General features: G+C 35.8%; 3 protein-coding genes across 12 annotated transcripts; 2 read left to right on the top strand and 1 right to left on the bottom strand.

Moving 5' to 3' along the window:
- The first annotated feature begins 632 nt into the window (after nucleotides 1-632).
- Nucleotides 633-2429, top strand: LOC138942672 (uncharacterized). Its single transcript, XM_070313064.1, has 4 exons — nucleotides 633-1123; nucleotides 1195-1557; nucleotides 1635-1938; nucleotides 2060-2429. The coding sequence occupies exons 1-4, from the start codon at nucleotides 989-991 to the stop codon at nucleotides 2314-2316; spliced, it is 1059 nt and encodes a 352-aa protein (XP_070169165.1). The 5' UTR covers nucleotides 633-988; the 3' UTR covers nucleotides 2317-2429.
- Nucleotides 2430-2618: 189 nt separating this feature from the next.
- LOC138942671 (uncharacterized) lies at nucleotides 2619-20403 on the bottom strand. 9 transcript variants are annotated; one of them, XM_070313062.1, is made up of 22 exons: nucleotides 20159-20403; nucleotides 16838-16998; nucleotides 16519-16728; nucleotides 15659-15857; nucleotides 13328-13488; nucleotides 13056-13184; nucleotides 12777-12956; nucleotides 12435-12665; nucleotides 11720-12172; nucleotides 11073-11285; nucleotides 10842-11005; nucleotides 10335-10482; nucleotides 9976-10090; nucleotides 9611-9646; nucleotides 5019-5078; nucleotides 4814-4935; nucleotides 4577-4717; nucleotides 4220-4424; nucleotides 3974-4122; nucleotides 3657-3872; nucleotides 3319-3420; nucleotides 2619-3223 (listed from the first exon to the last, which is right to left on the bottom strand). In XM_070313062.1, the coding sequence occupies exons 2-22, from the start codon at nucleotides 16988-16990 to the stop codon at nucleotides 3140-3142; spliced, it is 3471 nt and encodes a 1156-aa protein (XP_070169163.1). In that variant the 5' UTR covers nucleotides 16991-16998; nucleotides 20159-20403; the 3' UTR covers nucleotides 2619-3139. The 9 variants fall into 9 exon arrangements, 2 of the variants coding, with proteins under 2 accessions (XP_070169163.1, XP_070169164.1); XM_070313063.1 differs by lacking the exon at nucleotides 9611-9646; XR_011448363.1 differs by lacking the exons at nucleotides 2619-3223; nucleotides 3319-3420; nucleotides 3657-3872; ... (3 more) ...; nucleotides 9611-9646; nucleotides 20159-20403 and adding exons at nucleotides 6584-8679; nucleotides 17699-17734; nucleotides 18635-18806 and having other exon boundaries at nucleotides 4907-4935.
- On the top strand, nucleotides 20265-22053 carry LOC138942673 (uncharacterized). Of its 2 annotated transcripts, none has more exons than XM_070313066.1 (4): nucleotides 20265-21170; nucleotides 21353-21459; nucleotides 21550-21675; nucleotides 21860-22053. In XM_070313066.1, the coding sequence occupies exons 1-4, from the start codon at nucleotides 21119-21121 to the stop codon at nucleotides 21986-21988; spliced, it is 414 nt and encodes a 137-aa protein (XP_070169167.1). In that variant the 5' UTR covers nucleotides 20265-21118; the 3' UTR covers nucleotides 21989-22053. The 2 variants fall into 2 exon arrangements, with proteins under 2 accessions (XP_070169167.1, XP_070169166.1); XM_070313065.1 differs by having other exon boundaries at nucleotides 21317-21459.
- The last annotated feature ends 10 nt before the right edge of the window (nucleotides 22054-22063 follow it).

Genomic DNA, 22063 nt, shown 5'->3' with positions numbered 1-22063 from the left:
GTATCAAATTTCAAGTGTTATATATTATGTGTATGAGACTACGTATTGAAAACTAAAAAGGAACTAAAATTTCTTTCTTCTGATTGGTCAATTTTCAATCTTAAATCTCAATCATAAATGCATAGTTTGATATGGGCTTCAGACGAAAAAATTTTAACTTCTTTTGATCTTATCAGTCAAATTCCAATCTTTAATCTTCAATCTCTCTTTAATACATTATCTGATACGAGTCTGACAGCATGTCTTCTACTCCGCTATGGACTCGACATTCGACATGGCTACCTCAGTTAGATGGAGAAACTACCAATCAGAAATTGCGACGCCATATTTGCTTCTGTATTTTTATATATAAAGTCTAGGGTCGATACCATAGACATAGTATATCTAGACCGAGTGTTGAGGAGTGAGGGTCAAGGTGCACGTAGAAAAGGACATACTCTGTTCCGTGTCCCTTGCGCTCTCTCTCACTCGCATGTAACATAGCGAAAGAGTACGCTATTCTACGTGCGAGCGAGAGAGAACGCAAGGAGCACGAAATAGAGTAGAGTATGTCTTTTTCTACGTGCATCTTTATCCCCACTCCTTAAATAAAGGCAACGCTCGGTCTAGATCTCTAGATATACTATGGTATGTCTATGGTCGACACTCAGTACATACATCAACTTCGTCTCTATCTAATTTGTCTAATTTTGCATGTTGCGGGTTTTATGTTTTATGCTGAATAAAATACTGTACGGAAAGAAAACGTCTGTCAAAGTCACGGAAAATAGTTATCGAAGTCCTTGATCCTAATCTCTAATCTTGTAAACATTAGGTTGATAAAACGCATTAATTATTCTTGCATCAATTATGAGTTTCCGTAATCTTTTGTAACGTGACATATTATGACGGTGCAAGAAAAGTCTAACCTAGAAGAGGGCGTTCTTGATATAACGTAATCGGTATTACTGTCTCCGGTTGCCCACTAAATCTCGTTAAACGATGAGCGATGCGTATCAAGGGCCTGCTATTGTTGCTGATCTGCATAGCAGGAAGCAGCATCGTTTTCATTGCCTTCAGCAATCAACGACCTTCCATTCAGACTTTAGTGACGGAGACTCACAAACAATTACGGAACTTCCAGGTAAATATATTATTTGACAGATTAGCCACTTTTTCATTTTTGTTTCATTAACTGTAAGATATCGTTTTAAGGAAAATTTGAAAGACGTCGAGGAGAAACGTCTGGTGACAGATTCCAAATATCTTGCATTGCTTGGTCTGGATGGTCAGACGAGCACTACATCAATTAGTCTCAAGCCTCAGAATGTGACGGTTGTGTCACTCGTAAGACCTGGAAACGAGCAATATATTTATGGCTTTGTTAGAAACATCAGCCATTTTTTGCCAAATAATAGTATTGTGATTTATAGTGTCGGTTTGAATGATGATTCCTTACAAAATATTAGACTTGCTTGTAATTCTACAAGATGTAATGTGATTCACTTCGATCTAAGCCCATTTCCTGCTCACGTCGAAGACGACACACTGCATGTTTATAGACCTTTAGTTATTCAAGTGAGTAACAATTTCTACAACGCCTTTATAGTTTTCCAAAAGAAGTGTATTGATTAAATCATGCTTTTGTATCACAGACAGCTTTAAATACGCTAGGTAGTATTATCTATATGGACTCAAATGTGCGTCTGAATTCCTCAGACATTTCGAAATATCTTTGTCCAAAATCTGGAATCTTAACTTGGCCTACGAGGCACGCCATTAGTTCCCTAACGCATCCAAAGATGTACGAATACTTTCATGCCTCCGCTGAGAGCTTTTTCTTTCTCCCACTGATTAGAGCATCATACTTAGTAATTAGTAATTTTAAAAACATTAGGGAAAGTGTAATGCTACCTTGGGTCCAGTGTTCATTGACGAGAGATTGTATTTCCCCTATTGGTAAATACTTTTGATTTATGCATTCATATAATTCTATAATTTTTATATTTCTCAGTGGGAACATATCAATTTTTTTTATTGGTTCTCCAAATGTTAAGCCTTCTTAACTAAATTTTCGTAGGTGCACAGTCAGCGGGCTGTAGGTTCAATAAAAAACCACAGTATCGATACTCCGGCTGTCACGCGTACGATACCTCTGCATTAAATATAGTGCTGGGATTGCATTTTAACTTCGATGATACATATTATGTACACAAGGATCGGGAGATGTATTTTAATAAGATCCAGCCCGAGGAAATCACCGAGGAGTATCTTATGATCACGCGGCAAAATAATGCTACCGAGACCAACGCTAGGAATTTCGTATCGGAACGTTAAACTTTTTTTGATCTCAATTTACCTTAGTTGATATGTCGAACAAGCACAACTTAATTTAAGATTATTAAGCATTGAGAGAATTAAATTATAATAAATAGCAGAATGACGAACAATCCTGGGTTTTTCTTTCAAAGGCATCAAATATTGCCTTTAAATCCTTAATTCCTTAAATCGTTGTAAAATTATTTCCACCAGGGTTACTATTTCTTTATATATTTTTTTTTTAACACAAAGTTAACGCATACTTGAATATATCTATTCGAATAGTTCGACAAAAAATGATGACTATATACATTGCAGTCTCGTTACATTTATTTATAAGGCACTAAATTGTCTCAACATTCGACATAGTTACAATTCATATAATTCATGAATCAATATACTTTCAATGATATATCATGCAAAAATACGAGCTTTTCTCAACAGCCGACGAGAATTAATAGGGGCCCTCTGTGGTAACAAAATTTTTTCGTAAAATATTCCTCATATATGCAAAAATAAAACATAAAATGTTAAATATTTAATCTAAAAGAACGTATAGAGAAAGAGATTAAAAAAGTTTTTTTTGAGGCATATTTATTTTTTTTATAATTGACGTCAAAAACAATGGACATATAATGATATTGTTGAGATAAATAGAAATATACGCAGCGTAGAGAACCATATCTCGAGTTCTCTTGCGAATTGCCGTAATCTATATTTATCCTGCCTCTCGTCGGCTCTACTTTTTCAACATACATTTCAATATTCATAATGGAATGCATGAATACATTAAAGTGTAATCATATAATCGCGAAATCGATGTAGGTGTTTAGCATACGATTTACATGATCATAGATCTTTCCTCTTCTTGAAGTCGTTCGATATCAGATTTGTTCATGAAGTAATACGAAGGTTGCCGAGATTTCTAAAAATTAAGAATATTATCTTTACTGTATGTATATATGCGTGTGTATGAAGAGAGAAAAAGAGAGCATTTGTTATTCGAAAAATGTGACTTACCAAATCTTTGACAATGCGTTTCGCGCCCGCCGTAATCAATATATTACTCAATACTTCCACGGACGGCACTCCCATTGCATAATGAAGAGCTGTTCTTTCCAACTGAAAAAAGATATTTTTTATGCGTTACGAAGATGCAGGCGCGTCTTTTCTTTTTTTAATCTTAAATCATCTCAACAATCAATCTTGACTAACAATAATAACTCGTGTCTTACGATTGAGAGACATTCGTATCGTTTTCTTATTTATTTTTTTAAGCCTATCATAACTCGCAGAATTGAACCAATTTTATTTTATCACCCTAATTTTTATACATGTCCCTTTTGAACGATTCGTACATTATCGCCGATGCGTAATGTTTCCGGATACATTCTAGCGATAAATTTAACAAGCTCTTCATTTTCCCAAAGCACAGCGATGTGGAGTGCGCATCGGCCTAACGAATTTTTTCCGACAGCCAACAATTTTCCACCCCCATTGTTCTTGTTCAAAAGTTCCTTCACATGATCCACGTTGTTGGCCCGAATCGCAGCGTGTACCTCCTCACGTTGATTCTGTCCAATACAAGTCAGACAATTTTGTTAAGCCGTAATTAAAAAAAAAAAGAAACGTAAATAATAATTGTTATCTCATAGATTCTTTTGCGTTATCTTACCACGTAATTAGGAATTGATTGTAGAAATTGCACTGTAGCTTCGTGTTCTCTTTGGGCAGCAACGTCGATGATGTTCACTTCTTCATCCTCGGCGTCCAAGATATGATCGTAACCCTCCAGTAAAAGTTCGACCAGCTTTTCAGTTTCTCCTGCATGTCAAATTTGAATATCGTATGATTCTCTCATTCTATCATTTTCTACATAAAGATATAAATCATTGTTAATATATTTTGTCTTCTCTCTTACCTCTCGCCGCTAGATGAACAACGTAGCGATCAATCTCTTCAACGTTCTCTCGTATATTTGCCTGTTCGGCAACATCTCTGGCTGTCCGATATAGTTCATCCCTGAAACCAACGTTAACCTGCATCTCCAGTAACAGGTGATACAGACCATCCTTCGAATAGGAACGAACTGCCGCGAAATGGATCATGCTTTGTCCATGTTCATCCTGAGAAACGTTGTTTTCACTTTTATTTTCTATGCGAGATAGTTGTATTTATTGTAAGAGATCGACATAAAATAAATCGTAGCTTTTTTTTTTTTTTTGCAAGAAAATATTATTTTTTTTAAATGTTGAAATTTATATTTTCATTCACGTACTCTATTAGGATTGCTGAATGTAGATTCAGGTATGTCTGAAGCTGGACTTCGAGGATAACCGGCGTCTTCATCGAAATGTTCATTCTCGATATTTTCCACATTTTCTTCCTCACGATCAGGTATAATGAGGACATCAGATTCCTGAAGTCAGAGTGAAAAAAATAATGCGAAATTCTTCGTCAAGGCTATGATATCCTGTAATATTCAATTCGTCTATTGTTTCAATCAGACATATACCTGTTCGTTGGCTTTATTCTTGCTGGCGAAGTTGTACAGATATGTCGCGAGATACGTGACCGGATCCTTTGGACGCGCGTTAGCAACTTCCGTTAATCCTTTAATTAAGGGATCACCCAATGCTAGAGAATAGAAAATTTCGTTACAACGGATTTTATAATGATATGAAAAATGTAACACTTTGCCATGCATATGTGATATTTACATGATGCTAAATAACGGCCTTCTTCCGTTCGAAATATCGGTATTTCGGCTTCGTTATCATCTGTAAGATAAATCCATTAGATTGTTGCGGATTAATTACGAAAGCATTATTGCGCATGTTAATTTTATCTTGAAAATTAAACATTTCAATTAATAATACAAATAGTCACAAAATAAAATTTTATGTCAATTTATAGCATGCATGTTATATTCAATATTAAAAATCGGGCAAACTGTTAGTTGCTGAAAATAATTATTGCGATTTTGTGCGGACAACGCAGGATTTTTGTATAAATTTTAATTATATCTTAATAAAATCTCTTACTTAAGTAAACATTTTTTTTTATTTTATCTATCTTTTATAATCTAAGAATTAATTGATGCAATAATGCTTTTCAGTCTTGCAGAAAATGCTTCATGAGACACTTGTGTTGCATAATCACTTGGCAAAACGTGACAAAACACGTAATTCAGCTTCGCTTATCATATTTACAAGTTCAGAATCTAAAATAAACAAGCAGAGACAAACATAACTGAGCAACAAACACGATTGATCTACCTGAAAAAAGTGCATTGGTGATTGTCTGTGTAACATGGTAAGTAATTACAGATGATTGTCAATCAAAAGACGTTTAAATGTCAGAAATTTCCTTATATATATGTATATATGTATATGTATAAAAATAATCTTTTATCGTTGAATTAAATTTTTATATTTTGTGTGTACGAGTGATTACTTTTTTATTATTAATACTATTACAATATAATATTATAATATATTATTCGCAGCAGAATATAATATTTATAAAAATATATAGAGAGTATACACATAGTATATATATATATATCTGATGTGTGGGGGGGGGGAGGGGTGTACAGATTTATTTATACATATATATCAAAAATAAGATATGACATTTAGACGCCTATTGTTTCATTTTTCGAATTAACAAGTTCAAATTGCACAACGTGAGCCTACAATAAAATGGATGAGTAAGAGTAAAAGATAGATAAACGAGTTTATTTTAGAATGAATAATAACATTGGAAAGACATGTGCTACGTCCTTTTTGTTTTGTGTGAACATCGACTCGTGCATTACATGTAAAGAAAGCTTTTGAAAAGGCTTTGACATTTTTGAAGCTTATTGTGCCATCAGTGTCGCATCGAAAAATTCCGATGTCTTCGATTTTACATGAAAATATCGCGTTTTACATGCTTAGACATATATATATATATAAATATAAAAACAAAATATATTTTATAATTCTTATAATTTTGTAAAATATGCTTACGAATTCTTAAATGTATGTGGATCCTTCATGTATGTATGTGTGTGTGTGTGTGTGTTTAGAGGCAATATTTTACTTATATATTTATATTTTATCTCAAGAAAAATTCATGTAAAATCGTTATTTTTGTAAAAATATAGATAATATTACATCATACAAATATAATTTTAAATAATTTTGAATTATTTCGAACAAAGATTTACAATGCACAATTGTGAGATTTTGTGCGACAATGATGTCCGTGTATATACCAATAATGCTGATCGTTTACTAACCTAATCAGCAATCCTGTATTCTCGTCGCCGGTTAATCCGGTTAATAGAGCGACTACGATTATGATTTAGCGTAATTTCATAAGAGAGATGCTGGATGTGCACGAGAGAAAACAAAATAACGTTCACATATCTTTCCAACGCATTTCTCTCTTTCTCTTTCTCTCTCTCTCCCTCTCGCTTATTATAGCCTAAGTTATCTAAAAAGTTCAGTCTATAATGAGTAATTGACTGTCAGATGTTGGCTCATAATTATCACAGAAAATTTCCATAAATAAGCGTAAATATTACTTATAGAAAGACTTAAAAGAAAAGAAAGAACGTAGGGAGGTGAAGTTCTTGAAGACAATCGACAAGAGAGATCACTCTTGTATTAAATATGAGTATTTGAATCAAGTTGTTGCGTAAAATAAAAATCTTCGATAAATGATGAATTAGTGTTATTTTGCTTCCTTTAAATATCTCTTCCTAATAAAGTTCTTCCATATAAAATTTCCCAGGATAGATCGATGATTTTTTTTGAGTCATTTAAGATACATTCCGTATTTCACACACACATACACACACACACATAGAAAGTGCGCAATGGTCATTTTTGATAATTCTTATTTTATTTTCTTCTTGAGTTTTCGTTTGTAAAGTGTGGAAAAAGATGGATGATATCAGATCGTCTTCAAGAATCTGATGTTTTATCGTCTTTCGTAATGGTTAACGTTATTGATTTGTCTTGAAGTTCCTGGACGCGTTTACTCGCTTGCGGAATATGCCGGTGATGAGATTGGCGAGCTTCATCGAGTTGTTCAACGACAATTCCTTTTCCAGCGTGATGATATTGTGCACCGCTCTGGAGAAGTCTTGGAGGGTCTGCAGCTCGGTGATCGCCAGCGATTGTTGATTGCTGATCCTCACCATATCCCTCTTTATAGTGTCGCGTACGCTTAGACCGCGCACTACGCATAGGTGCTTCAGATTGTCGGGCGTCTTTGAGAGTTCCGGAAGCCGGACAATCAGACAGAATCTGAGAGTGTTGCCGAGAGCGTGCGGGCGCGCGGTCAAGAAGCCAAGCTTTTGATCTCGTTTGAATTTTAATTTTCGGTCGAATATCATCATCAGTTTAGCCACTCTGACATAAGCGCGGCCTACCATGCCCGGCCGGTTCTCGCTGGTGCGACAGACGATCCTCAGATGATCCTGGACGTTCACCCACGCGGCGAGATCACCGGCTGTAGTAACATACACGCCACGTCCGTAGGGCCAATGCTTGCCATGAAGACGCCGATCGTCGTTCAGCTCATACTCCGTGATCGGTAACAATAGACCGGCCGCTGCCAATTGTGCTCGTATTCGGCTAGGTTGATCGAGGATCTCGTTAAGAGTAAAGTATGTACCGGCCTCGTCCTCGCTGCTACCCTCCGCCATCAAATCGGCGATCTCCGGGCTCATCAGCTCAGTAGTGATCTCCCTCTCGACCTCCTCCAGTTGATTGACCGTCAGTGTCAATGGCAGGCTATAATTGGCCAGGTTTCTGGTACACTCTAAAACACCGGCTTGAATAAATTTACAGGTCGGATCTAGATCGTATTGCGCAATCGCGGTGACGATCGGTTCATCCGGCGGGATCTCCGCGTCCTCCTCGTGTCCAATGTGGAAAAAATGCGGCAACGGATGATCAAGTAAATCGCCGCTCGCTGTGACGCAATGCAACTCCCGGATGAAGGGATCGAAGAACTCCGTGAAAACGACGTAACTTTCCAAATCGGGCGCCACTACGCCGTAACCCTGATCCTCGTCCGTGGAGTTGCTAAGACTCGAGCGGGCGCTGCTAGTCTTGCTACCGTTGCCCGTGACGGTACCGTACCTTTTCAGGGCAGGCCAGATCACGTCAAAGAGATTGTGGTCCATGCGAGTCACACGGTGCTTGATCAAATCGAATACGGGCCGTTTCAGGCAACGAGCGACTAGTGTACCGGCGTTCGATGGCGTCTTCGGTATCGACGATCGCCGGTTGCCCGCCAGCAATCGGAAACATCGCTCCAGGGTGGTCAGAATCTCGGGCTCGCTCACATCACGTCGGGCCGAGTAGATATCACCTCCGGGAACTGTAAATCTCGGCAGCAGCGGTGATTGAGAGAACAGCCGGATTAACAGCCATCGCGACGTTGAGAGATGTTTGAGAATTGACGCGAAAGAACGAGTAAGCAAATTTTACGGTTTAATGTTAGCGATAATTATCGAAGAGTCGAAATTGAGTTTTAGACGAAATATTACGCTTAAAGAAGCGTATCGAAGGTTATAAAACTGCTTTATACTAGAGTGGATCAAAAAATAAGGATCTCTGTTTTATTATAATTTTTCTCTACAAATTATGCACCAATAGGGCTTATATTAGAATAGAAACTAATAACTACTTAATATAGTCTTCGAGAAAATTAATGTACAATACTTGTTCCATCTTGGCACGAATCTTTTCCAAGAGAGACTATATTGAGAGGTAATCATTAGTTTCTATTCTAACACGATAAGTCCAATTTCTACATAAGTAATAAACAAAAGTCGTAATAATATAAGGAACTTTATTTCTTGACCATCCTAATATATCTTATAATTTAATATAGTGATCCTTTGACGTATATCTAATGCTGAAAAATATTTAGTTTTGCGAAGAATAAATATTTTTATCTCAAAGAGTTTATGAGATTAATATGCGATGCAATTGTAAAGCTAATTTATAATCGGCGTTTTATCACGAGATCATAAAATTTTTTACCAATGAGTACAATAATTATATATATATATATATGTAGTATTTAACTATAAAAAATATTGGATCGATAAATGAATATTAATGTTAGTGAACCGATACTATTACATCTTAGCTCGATCAATACCCTGAAACGTTAAGTGTCGGATTGATTACGTGCTGTTATGAAAATAATCGAACGAAGCAAATCAAATCATTCCACAAAATCAGAAAGTCAGTAAAATCGTAACACTTGTGTGCTCAACAAGTATTTCGATTAGGATTCTTACGCGGTATTTGAGAGACGACTTGATGGGGAGGGTTGTCTAAAAGAAAAGTATAAGTCAATCATGAACGAAACTGAACATTATTAAGATAATCGAAAATTAAGAAAGTTTCGTGTGCGGAGGAGAAACAATCAATGGATACTTGACGAAATCGCGACACATAACGTACGTCTCGTGCCAAGTGCGATGTCGAATATCTTTACGAAGATTCCGACTTAAATAGGAAAGATTCTCAATCACGATACACGAAGGACAATACATCGCGAGGAAAAGTGCCCGGATAGTTTGCCGCGCGCTTTTTTTTTTTTTTTTTACGCTGTTATCAATTGGTGCTCGCTACTGAAATGCCACGAATAAACAACAAATACCTTTATCTGTTAACATCTCGTCGGCGAGTCTCTCGCTAGCTCCGAAATCGCGAAGAAGCCGTTTGTGCGATAGATCGCTTTGATTTTCCTTGTAATAATCCGCCTTGTGTCCGAACTACGCGATAAAAGATAATGTTTTATTTCGCTTGCAACACTAGATTCGTGTGAACATTTTATATACGAGCGTTTATCGGAATAATAATTCTCTATTCTTTATTAGAAACTAATAATTCTTTATTAGAATAAAAAATAATTCGAATTTTTCGTTAAAATTCGAAATTTTTTCTCATTGCAAAATTTGATTATTTATTTCAAAATTGCGATATTAATAATAAAAATCGTTTAATAATAGAACTCACGTTGTCTTGTATTAAAGGATTGGCGCCCAGATGCAGCAAGAGGTTGTAATAGTGGCCGTTATCCGCGAGGGTCGCGGCGTAATGCAACGGAGTACGTCCGTCGAGATCGATTGCGTTGGCGGTTTCTGGAAACCTTCCCGCCAGGTACCTGAATCAGATATATAAAATATTAAATCTAACGTGACGTGTAGGTTGAGAGACCGCAGCATTTTTATAGAGTCATTCATAATGAGAGGCTATCGTGGCATGATCGGGATGAATCGTAAACTGATATCGATCGACGATCTCATAACGGCGTTCGGTTTGTAATAATTAAGCGATCAGTTTATTATTATCGTACCCCCATCCTTGTCTGTTTATCGAATCGATCAAATGGTTGATTCTTCAAGATAACGTGAGATAGGGAGAAAAAACGGAGAGCGCAGCGCAAATAGAAGATGTATGTTAAAATATATAAGAGTACATGCTGTATGTATGTGTGTGTGTGTAAAAATATATGTCGAGTACCTGATGACAGCAGTATTGCCAAATATAACTGCAACGTGCAATGGCGTTGCACCATGGGGCGAGGATTCGTCTCGCGCAACCGCGAATTTACGCCGATCCAGGGCGTTTTGCAGATCACGAAGATTCCCCTCCCGCGCTGCCATGTGTACGGCATGAATTTTTCCCTAATATTAAGGAACGATATGTTATATATATATATTTTTTTCGAAATCTATTATAAAGATAACGTGCCATGTAAGCTGGAACGTTGTCGATGAATGCCTGGAGTTCCGGATTTCCGGATTGCCGTCCGACCAATCGTCGCCCTTCGCCATTCAGAACCAAAGCTGCCAATTGTTCCATGTTGCCGTTCTCCAGCAGGTTCTCCACTTCCAGATCTTGGACCATACTACCTTCTTTCAACTCTACTTCGGCAGGCTCCTCGTGTTCGCCAACGATAACCTGCTGTCATATTTAGGTACGCAATCATGCGCGCTACTAGGTGACACGTAGGCGATCGATACGAGATATTAATCGTATGTGGGAATTTTACATGCAATCGATTGTCTGTCTCTTGCCGCGCCTACGCGCATTATGTATGCATACAGAGTGTCCGTAAAAGAGATATCTGTTTATAATGAATCAAATTGATTTCTGTGTCTAGGGAATCGTCAAATATTTTTTTCCAGTTTATTAAAAAAATGTATTTTTTTATTTTTTTTTTATTTAAAGAATATGTATTTTATTATTATTGATTGTAGTTAAAAAAAAAAAAATTATCCATATACGCAATTAATATATAAAAATTCCAAGCGGACATAGATGGAGAAATCCCGGCTTCTTCTTTGTATTATACAAGGAACAGTGCGGTGATTATGACAAAACGATTAAGACAATACCTGCTCTTCGTCAACGCCAGAATCGCCGGTGCTGGGCTCATTTCTATCTTCATGCTCAACGGCAGTTTCTTCACTGGCGGCGATTTCTTCGATCTTCGGGGATTCCTCGTCGACCGCGTTCTCATTAACGGCGACCTCAGGCTCGTCCTCCTCGTCTTTCGTCGATTCCGCGACAGCCCCGGTTACCACGTCATCGTCCGAGGATGCCTTCTCCTCTTCGTCCTCTTTTGTTTCCTCCTCCGCCGTATTCCGCTGCTCCTCTTCGTTCGTTTCCTCCGCATTCTCATCCGCAGCTTCCTCCTCGTTATTCTCTTCATTCTCTTTTTCAGTCTGTGCTTCCTCCTCGTCTCCATTCGGGGTCTCAACTTCCTCCTCCTCCTCCTCCTGCTGCTCCTCATCGGCCCTCTTAATCTGTTCCACCAAATCTCCCATATAATCCTTCATATCGTAGATCTGAAATTTGCGAATCGGGACTCCCCCCTTTTCTAACCAAGAAAAAAAAATTTCTACCGTTTGACTACACTCATTCTGGATGCGACACTACATTTGACCGGGATTTCTATGTCTGGCTACGCGTGTGATGAGTGCACTAAATAATTACTAATCAATATAAAAATGTATCATACAAAGAATGAATATTGTTAGAGGCAAGCTTAAACAGGCAGAATATTGTGCGTGTAAATATATAATTGAAAAAAATTAATAGCAAACTTACCTTCTCATTCGAGCTATCCTTCATCGTAGACTCAGCACTACCAAAAGCACTGTCAATGTTGCTAACTACCTTTTTCATTCCTCGCATAGCGATCTGTCCTAATTCCAGAATTTTCCAGTCCCAGTTTTTCGGATAAGTAGCGGAGACTCGAGGTGCCTCCGGTATCACCGACAAATTTGACAGGTCCACGTCCGAAGGACGATTCTTGTAGAATGCAGGCGCCTTTTGTCTCTAATTCACAACAACAACGATATGTCAGGATATTTTGATTTTGAGCAATTATTGTTTTCTATAGATAAGATATATAATATCTATATAGAAGATATATAATGTAGCACTCACGTTATCTAATTTACTCTCGTCGGCTCCGTGTTCCGTCAGAAGATCGTACATGGCGCCGTCGTCTTTAAGTGCAGCTGCATAATGTAACGCTGTTTTTCCTTCGTTATCTTGGACTGCTACCGTTTCGGGATGCCTTTCGAGGATTTCACGCGCAATATCCGTATATCCTAAACCAGCGGCCTTTTAACAAAAGGGATAAGAGCCATTTGAATCGTGCTTTACTTCTTAATAAATTAAAGAAAGATTTATCGGCTAGCTTCCTCTTGAGAATTCTTATACCTTATGTAAGACATTTAAACCATTGCTATCCTTGCCGCACAAAACAACAGGCGAAACACCTTCCATTTTCTGCTTGAAATCTTTCAAATCGTTGTTGACGACTGCTGTATGGACGTCTTTTATTGTGCCCTATATAGGAAAATTTTGGTAATTTTCTTTGATATCTCTTTATATAAGTTGTCGTAATATATGTTGATGTTTTTAGCTTTATAAATAACTGAACGCACAAGCGAGAAATTACTTTTTCTATCATACTCATTCTGATACTATACCATGATGAAGGGTGTGGCTTCTAAGAATTTTCTTATCCGAGGATTATTGCTAGTTTCGCATCGAAGTTTCGACCCATGTCCCTCCCATAGCATCTGCTGCAACTTTCCGATGTCTCTGTTATGAATCCATATCCTGATATTGGAAGGTTTAAAATCCAGAGCTTGAGCAAAAAAAAAAAAAAAAAAACATTACGATTTAGATAATACAATATTTTCAAACATGATTTTTTTGTATCGAAAAAAAACTAGTGTGTGGCGGGGTTTATTCTTTGTTGTGTTAATAAAACTGATAAAGCTATTGGGAATATATCTCGATAATGTGATTTGACAGACAATTAAATATTATGAAATATAAATATTAGACGAAGTGAAAAATGTTTATCTTTAACTGAAGCTATATTCAATTTTTTGTTAGTACATTTACAAATCTAAAATTTAAGCGGTTTTATGATTTCCTTCCGTATGAATGAAAAACATGAAAGAATGCATAGGATAAAAAAATCTTATTTTAGATAATCGCGCCAAAAAATTTTTAAAATATTCTCTTTACCTAGAATTACGAATAAAAATATCTGGAAGATCAGGAAATTCTCGGGGAATTTTTTTTACAAAGTTTGAATAGACACTCTGTATATGTCAAGTATTATTTACATAATTTATAAACACGACAAAATTTGCTAAGTATTGCATGGTAAATGCGTATGTAGAATCCGAACAGTTGATATCGGCTGTGTATTCAAAGGATTCTCATCGTTAAAAATAGATTCGACTGCATTCAATTTGTATTGTACGTATCGGTGTGTCTTCGATAATAGCGCTGCATGCACATGTCTCACTTAATATTTCATATCGTCTTGGATAATATGCTCGCGGATGGCGTGTACAATCGTCAAATTGATAAATTTTCTTGGAGGCCAAGCGAAGAAGAGAGGTCCGTCATATTACTGACACCGAGTTGCAAATTGCCTACCAACGTATATACAATAGATATCGCGTTACTCGGTGAAGAAAACTTGTCATACGCGGCCAGTATTGTTTACAATTCTTTACCTGCCATGCACCGATGCACCGTTTCTAATAAATTATGGCCGCACGATCGCGGGATTTTATAAAATGTTACAATCACGCGAGATCTTTCTCAAGGATTGAACGAGCAAATATACGAAAATACAACGATGTGATCATTTATTTTGCGTTATCCAAAATATTATTATTTAACGTGCGAGTAATTCTAATTGCAAGGAAATCAATTTTTTATTCCACGATAAAAAAAAAAGGAGAATAATACAATGTTTATCGAATTATTTTTATACAAAAAAATTAAACGTTAATTGACGATTAATTTTAATATATTATTCAAACAGTAGTGCGAACAATTTAGCAAATTTCTTATGCAATCATATACAAACGGTAGACGATTGAAATGCGTGTTTATTGAAAATTGCTTTTGCTACAATCATCGAGCTAACATATCGAGGAATGAAGGACGAATTCTTATCATTTTATCAAATCAGTCTCTCTTACTCGTTGACGATAAGTCGATTCACGATCTATTTACGTGCGCGAAGCCGTTTAAAAGAAAAAAAAAATCTCATTCCTTTTCATATATAATTATCTTATTTTACAATGTATTATAATTTATTCGACATCTTAGAGCTCCTGACTATCGATATTTAAAACGCATTAGAACAAGTGTATAAATAATTATATGTCTGAGACATGATATACTTTTCTCTTTCGCGTTTAGATGCATTATGTAACTCATGCTGGATGGACGCGCGCGCGGTAATTCCCCGTTTCGATCGTGTCGTATCGAACGTCGCAGTTAGCCTTGCCTTACGAATTTATGTGCTATCGATTTCTCGCGGTCATTAGAAATGAATACGCGAGGTACCTAAGGCGAAGAATCTATATCCGCGAATATAGGAAACAGACGAAATTACTACTCTTATACGTATAGTACTTCGCCGTAAAGTTGCCCGATGTTTTCTCGAAATTGTTCTAATGACTTACTAGCAAAGTCAGAACGAGATACGTAATATTTAAACTTATCTCTACGCGGTGTTTAAAGTAAAAAGTGTAAACGGATGTATTGTAAAAATATAGTTTAACAAGCTACTTTAGAAAGATATACTCTGTTTTTTTCTTCCAGGAAAGAAAAATATTTGCATATCACGCACGTAACGTAGAAAAAAAAGAAGAAAAATATAATTGGTTTTTTTTTTTTTTTTTTTTTTAATAAAGTGTTCCCGTGTGTATTTCTTACATGTTTATCTTTTAAAATGTCTAAAATGTTTAAAAATCTTTTAAAATGAAAATATTTGTACTCACAATCCTTGCCGGTGCTTTTTCTTCGCGGCATCACTTCCACTTCGGGTAATTCAATTTCCGTGGGATGTCTCAAGTAATAAGCGGCCGGCTTTCCTTTCTTGTCGCAAATACTAGCGTCGCATCCGCCTTCTATTAGAAGATCCCAGATCGAATCGGGATCTTTACACGTGCCGCAATAGTGTAAAGCTGTTTTTCCCTCCTAAACACAGTATACATAGTGAAATATGCGTATAGGGTATGATTTTGTAATTACAATTGAATTTAGAATTTACAAAATTTACGTCTTCGATATGTGTACGCGTGACTATGAAATACGAAGAACGAGAATATTGGGGCTAATATGCAGGGCCAGAGTCGCGCTTCTTGTCCCGGGTGTATTTTCTGATACAAGTTGACGGTTGCAAGGGAAGAACAGGTGGTTTACACTTCGTTATTACCCGCGTCACGCGATGCGGGGTCATAATAAACGTTGCTAGAAGCAAACTAGGAGGAAACTAGTCGATTATTCAGAGGCTTCTTTTTGAGAGAGTCGACAAACGTTTGCCTTGCGGCACGATTCCGTCGCGAAAATGGGTCTCGCGAAGTATCGTGAATTATAAAGGTCGATCGATCTCATGTTCATTAAGATCTATGTATATGAAACAAAGTGATTAGACAGACATCGCTTTTGAAATAAAGAATGAATCGAGAAAGGTTCTCTCAATTAATTCCACTGCAAAGCTTTTCATTATTTGATGTTTATCTCGAAATTGATGTCCAAGACGCATCGATTGCAATTACTCGAGTGTGTACAATTGAATTTCTTGCGATATATATTTTTTTTTCGTCACGCAAACAGCGATTAAAAAAAAGAAGCGTACTTTATCTCTCTGTTGCGGCGTAATAGGATAATTTTCTACGAGCCAGGTGACAATGTCGGGTTGATCGTGATAGACCGCTTTGTGTATCAAGGGCGTGCCGCAAGAATCCTTGGCGATCGCCAGCTTCTTCTTCGACTCTTCGGTGATGATCTTCTGCGTTTCAGCTAACGAGCCGCGCGCAACGGCATCGTGCACTTGACAGATCTTCGTCTAGAATAAATATTAATCTTTATCCGTAATTCGTTATAGGAAATCTTGCCGAATTGAAAATAGTTTCTCAAACAGGCAGAATTTTTAATGGCCTCCGTGATTTTCTTACCAAATAGTTCGGGAGTCCCTTCAGGAAGACACGAGTTCTAAGATCCTGTGAGTGTTCGCCTAATAAACGCGCGCCTCGACCCTCCAACACGATATTTTCCAGTTTCTCAAGTTCGCCACGTTGCAACCAATTTTTTATAACCGATGAATTCATTTGGGCCTCTGCAATAAAACAAAATAATTTCAAAATTCTTTACATGTATATATATATACTAATCATAATATAAGAAAATGATTTATGTGTAGAAAAATATTCTAATCTTTCTTCCAAACAATTTATTTCATTTCACGGAACGCGTGATTGTATTCGCTATTGATAATGAAAATTACATAGGAACTTCGCAATACGCATTTTACAAAATATATAGAGGGCCAACACCGGTTCCTCCTCGTTATTGATTCGCATGTTCTGACGGCATTTTCAAACGGTATTTTCGATCGCATATTCATAATGCTATATGGATTATTGTCGGCGTAGAATAACGATATTCATGACACGCGAAACTTAATATTTGCCGGAAGCTCGCGGAGAGATACGTTCCGATATACGGTTAGAAGGTATTACTATATGTGGTTTCAAAAAAAACTTTCGATTAGGATTTCTTGATTATTATTGAAATTTAATTATGCGAATTAGACTTCGCGATAAATATATCAATCGATTCTCATGTGGTTTCAATGATTATATCGCGGTAACGATAAAAAAGACGCCGCGCTCTGTCAGAGGACTGAAAATATTAAACGACCATCTAATTATGTTTGCTGACTAACAATAATTCATAGATCTTAATACGTCTCTATCTCGTTAAATCTTGCCAGCTATTTACTTAAACGAGGTGAACGCAATTAATAAAACACTCACTTTTCCTCTTACGATCGGTGAATACCCTGCTTCTGTCTATTACGTACATAGAATTCAAGAAAATGTGTAAATATACATGTGGCGTACATAATCGTAAGGTAATTTATGTGATTTTATTTATGCACAGGCACGTACATCTATTACTGAACCTCCTTTAATTAAATATGTTTCACTTTAATAATCACCTTAATATGTTTCTATATAGACTTTTTACTATTATGAAGATGAATATGACGCATTCTGTGGTAAATACATTATAAGTAAAAAGATTCGTTTCTCTTAATATTTTCTGTATTATTATATTACATATTAATTTATTATATATACATTATTTACATTTTATTATTGAAAATATATATTACGATTGTAAATTTTATATGAATAAAAAGCAAATTAATAATCTTTTTATTTAATTTTTTTTTATTTTTTTTATTTTCTATTTTCTAGAAAATGTGGCAAAATCAGCAGTTGGAAGATAACGAATAAAGCGTTTCGGATCTTGTAAGATAATTTGCAAGGTTTTTGTGCGTGAAGTTTCAACGATACGAATTTCATATAATCGTGTAAAAAAGTACGATCGTATATTAATTAACGCATGATAAAATCGCCTCATGTGCTTGTAATATCTGTGTATCTACCTTTTAAGTTTAAACAGATACATAAACGGATAAACAGAAATTGTCTAAGTGCAATTTTGCAATTATATACACATTAATAATTTTTTACACAAAATTTACACTTTTAGATATGTGCTTGAGCAGATGTAGAAATCGAGACAAAAGAGAAATTCGACGTATTAAATTCTGAACAGCAACGTCGAAGCTTTTCGATATCTACCATATATATGAAAAAACGGCGACATCCTTCTCGTTTCTGAGCGAAAGAAGATTATTAAAAAAATGTACGCATGAATCTCGAAGGATGGAAGAGAAGTACCTGATGGTCCCTGACTCCTACCACCATCATATTTGTACGTCGATTAATCGGTCCGTTCGAATCGAGCGATACGCGCCTACGAGTATGGCACGCGCACACACATACATACACACACGCATACACAAAGAGGCTTTACACGCACGTGCGACACGAGAAAGCGTCGCGCGTCGAATGAAGCCGATGTTGTTTGGCGTCGCGACGCCAGCCGGTTTCCCGGAGCGATCCCCGCGAAAGAGGATTCTTTACGCGGATGTCACGTTCGGATGGATAAATAAGAAATTAAGATCGATCAAGGATTCATGTTTATAGCTTGGATACAGTCACGAGTAATTTCTTCCGGTAGAATTTCATTCTTTCATACGGATATAGCGTCGCGTTTGATTGACTTATGAAATATAATACACGCTACGTGTTTATCTCTCCTTGACTAAGTCAATAACCGCGTAACCGCGTATGTATGTCACATGTAGTATTATTATAAATTAGATCCGAGATAAGTGTAAACTAGAAAGTTATTAGAGTCTGGTGAAATAGAATCTTCTAATGGCTTATATCGTGAGCGTTAGATTCTTTTTTTTTTTTGTTTCTCGAAAATTAACTTATTATTGCATTTTTTCTAAATTAATTATCCTTTAAAAAGCTTGGCGTAAAAAAGTTAATAATTACTGATATTAGAGAAAAAGATTGTTAATGTGCTAGAAGCAAGCAAACTCGTTAAACTCACGATAAACTCATCAGATAAAGTGATTTCATTATACAAATGACATATAAGTACAAGTTGGCATTATTAAAGTTGAGCAGCAAGGTAAAGAGTACAAATATGTTTCCGAGAATTGGGACACTTTTTTTTTTTTCGTGGAAATGCGCGTTAGTATGCCATTATGTATAGCTGAATGATTATATTTATGTATTATTTATAATATTAATTCAATAATAATTAATTATATTTAATGCAACAAAGTATTTAAGGAATTAAAATATATACCTTTTTCTATTAATCGAATAAATCTTTCCTTCAGTATTTAAAATAACCTCGGTCAATATTCTCCCGAAAAAAAATTTTTTAACGAATGACTCTTTTCATCAACGTTTCAATCCCGATGTAAGGTCATGCGATTAAGAAAATGATTATCGACTATCATACATTGTTTCGTCCTCCTCTAATTTGCAATGTCTTCTAATTTTCCATTTTTTTTCGTCGTTTCCCTTACTTATTTACTCTCGCATCACGATGATGTTAGTTCTATATTGGCGAGTACAGTGCAATGACACATCGATCATGCTACAGTTTATAAGTATCTGTATATTGTCTTGAGAAACGCTCTTTAAGCGATTTTTCAGCAAAATAATATAAAGAGCTTATAGATTAAAATGAATTGATAAATTAGTTTATATATTTGGATTGAATAAGTGTTTTAAAATAAAAACAATAATAGTTAATTAATTGAATTTTGAATGTTGCGGAAATAAATTGTGCAAATATTGCTTGTGTATCTCTGTATGACTGAAAACAACAATAATCACCTTATGCAGCTGTAGTTCCACAGGGTTTAATAAAGAAGTAAGATATTATCGAAATCGTCTTTGTCGCGCAGATAAATATGTCGTACTATTTAATAAAAATCCCCATGTTTGTTCTATCGCGATTCATCGATGATCAATGATACTTTATTTGACTCGCTTCTGCGTCGAAAGTGTCTTCCCGATCTTCATCGTATTAAACCGTTTTTCTATCTCGAATCCGAACAAACGCGTTCGAAAGCTATGAACCACTTCGCAAGACTGACGATGTATGGTTTTCCACGTGTCCTATTCATCCAAGTTCTATATTATTTACGAGAGGTATAGTTAGAAAGTATGTGGAGCTTTAGTGCCATAATGCCTTCACGTGGGAACGATAATCAAAAACTTAACGGTCAATATTTGGGGATGTGATGGAATATATTTATTGTTCTGGACATTTTCGAAAATTTGCGAGAAGATTGAAACATCGATCTGTGTATAATTATAATTTTGTGAAATATAAAAAAAATCCATAACATAAGATTCGATAAAATAATAAAGATAGAGTCATTTTACGATTTCAATGATGATATAATCTAAACGCAAATATTATATTGTCGTCGAATAATCGATCCTGCTGAAATTTAGGACAGATACGTCTCATTTATACAATGTTTTGCGTAAAGAAGCGCTTTATGATATTAGAAGTTGTATACGTGATCGACCACGTGCGATGATCAATTTAATAGGACACGTATAATCTGCTACGTATGGCGATTTTGATTACTTTTATTTATTTGAGGATATTCAGATGGGATCGAGTAAATTTTCGAGCGTTAGCAAATTCCAATTGTCATTGTGCAAAAGTGAGTAGCTCAGCTTTAAAAAGAGGACTTGGCGGTTCAACGATCAGAGCAAGCATTGTCACAAAGTTGTCGCAAATTGTGCCATTCACTTGCTTCAAAATTACGAGGTTTGAAAATGTTTACGCCGATTTTTGCGCTTTTCACGTTCACCATGATTCTTGCTACCGGTAAGAGTATATATATAATAGTTTTACTTTTTTAATGATTTATTATTGTTAAAAAATCGACTCCTTTTTAATAATTGAAATTTATAAATAATTTTAAAATTTTAATTTTGCTAAAATAATTAATGTTTGATCATTTGACACTTTAGACATAAACTTGAACAGAACAGATTTGAAATGCGTAGGACATACTTTCCATAATGTGTCTCTTTCCGCATATTATCCCGTGTTCGGGACGAACGACAAACGCAATCACTTGGATGATCGAGGAAAAATGTTGAATACTCTCCAGGTTTGTAATTCGCGATAGACACACCGTACCATCCAAAAGAATAATTTGCTAAATGTTCGTTTATGCTACACGTATACAAATTCATTTTAGGATTATCTTGATGGCCGCACTCGTTACGTCACTGTCGCCGGTAATTTAAGATCCGGCATTCCGTACGGAACAAGGATATGCATAGAAAAGTTAAACGAGCGATTCGGGAAACAAATTTTCCTACAGGTGCGTAAAATTATTATATTTGTCACATTTTTAACAAAAGTGTTAGGCTTGGTGATATTTTAATTTAATTTAATTTTATTTTATTTTATTTTATTTAATCTTATTCTATTTTATTTTTGTTAATTTACATATTTAACAGTTTTATAAAATTAATTTATTTATCCTATATGCGTGTGTCCTCCAGATAAGAGATCAAATTGATTATGAAAACGATGATATTGCAAATGATTTCGCGAGATTGGAAATTTGCGTCAGGACTGAGGAGGATACTTATGATACTTATGTCAATGATGTCGTTACTATTTATGTATAATAACCACATACAGTAAAAATTATATATCTTTGTATGTGTGTTAATTTAATCAATAATAGTATTAAACTATTATTT

This window comes from Polyergus mexicanus, unplaced genomic scaffold (genome assembly GCF_030449975.1).
Source record: "Polyergus mexicanus isolate NDT 795.1 unplaced genomic scaffold, iyPolMexi1.0 SCAF_23, whole genome shotgun sequence".
NCBI lineage: Eukaryota > Metazoa > Arthropoda > Insecta > Hymenoptera > Formicidae > Polyergus > Polyergus mexicanus.
This window is presented reverse-complemented; position numbering and strand designations above follow the sequence as displayed.

Bases quoted from the DNA above. Each gene is read 5' to 3' on its own strand.
- LOC138942672 (XM_070313064.1), top strand. From the start codon at position 989: ATGCGTATCAAGGGCCTGCTATTGTTGCTGATCTGCATAGCAGGAAGC. The intron at 1,124-1,194 runs GTAAATATATTA...TATCGTTTTAAG, and splicing joins AACAATTACGGAACTTCCAG to GAAAATTTGAAAGACGTCGA. The intron at 1,939-2,059 runs GTAAATACTTTT...AAATTTTCGTAG, and splicing joins AGATTGTATTTCCCCTATTG to GTGCACAGTCAGCGGGCTGT.
- LOC138942671 (XM_070313062.1), bottom strand. From the start codon at position 16,990: ATGAATTCATCGGTTATAAAAAATTGGTTGCAACGTGGCGAACTTGAG. The intron at 16,729-16,837 runs GTAAGAAAATCA...TATTTATTCTAG, and splicing joins AGGGACTCCCGAACTATTTG to ACGAAGATCTGTCAAGTGCA. The intron at 3,873-3,973 runs GTAAGATAACGC...TGTATTGGACAG, and splicing joins AATCAATTCCTAATTACGTG to AATCAACGTGAGGAGGTACA.
- LOC138942673 (XM_070313065.1), top strand. From the start codon at position 21,119: ATGTTTACGCCGATTTTTGCGCTTTTCACGTTCACCATGATTCTTGCT. The intron at 21,460-21,549 runs GTTTGTAATTCG...AATTCATTTTAG, and splicing joins AAATGTTGAATACTCTCCAG to GATTATCTTGATGGCCGCAC. The intron at 21,676-21,859 runs GTGCGTAAAATT...TGTGTCCTCCAG, and splicing joins GGAAACAAATTTTCCTACAG to ATAAGAGATCAAATTGATTA.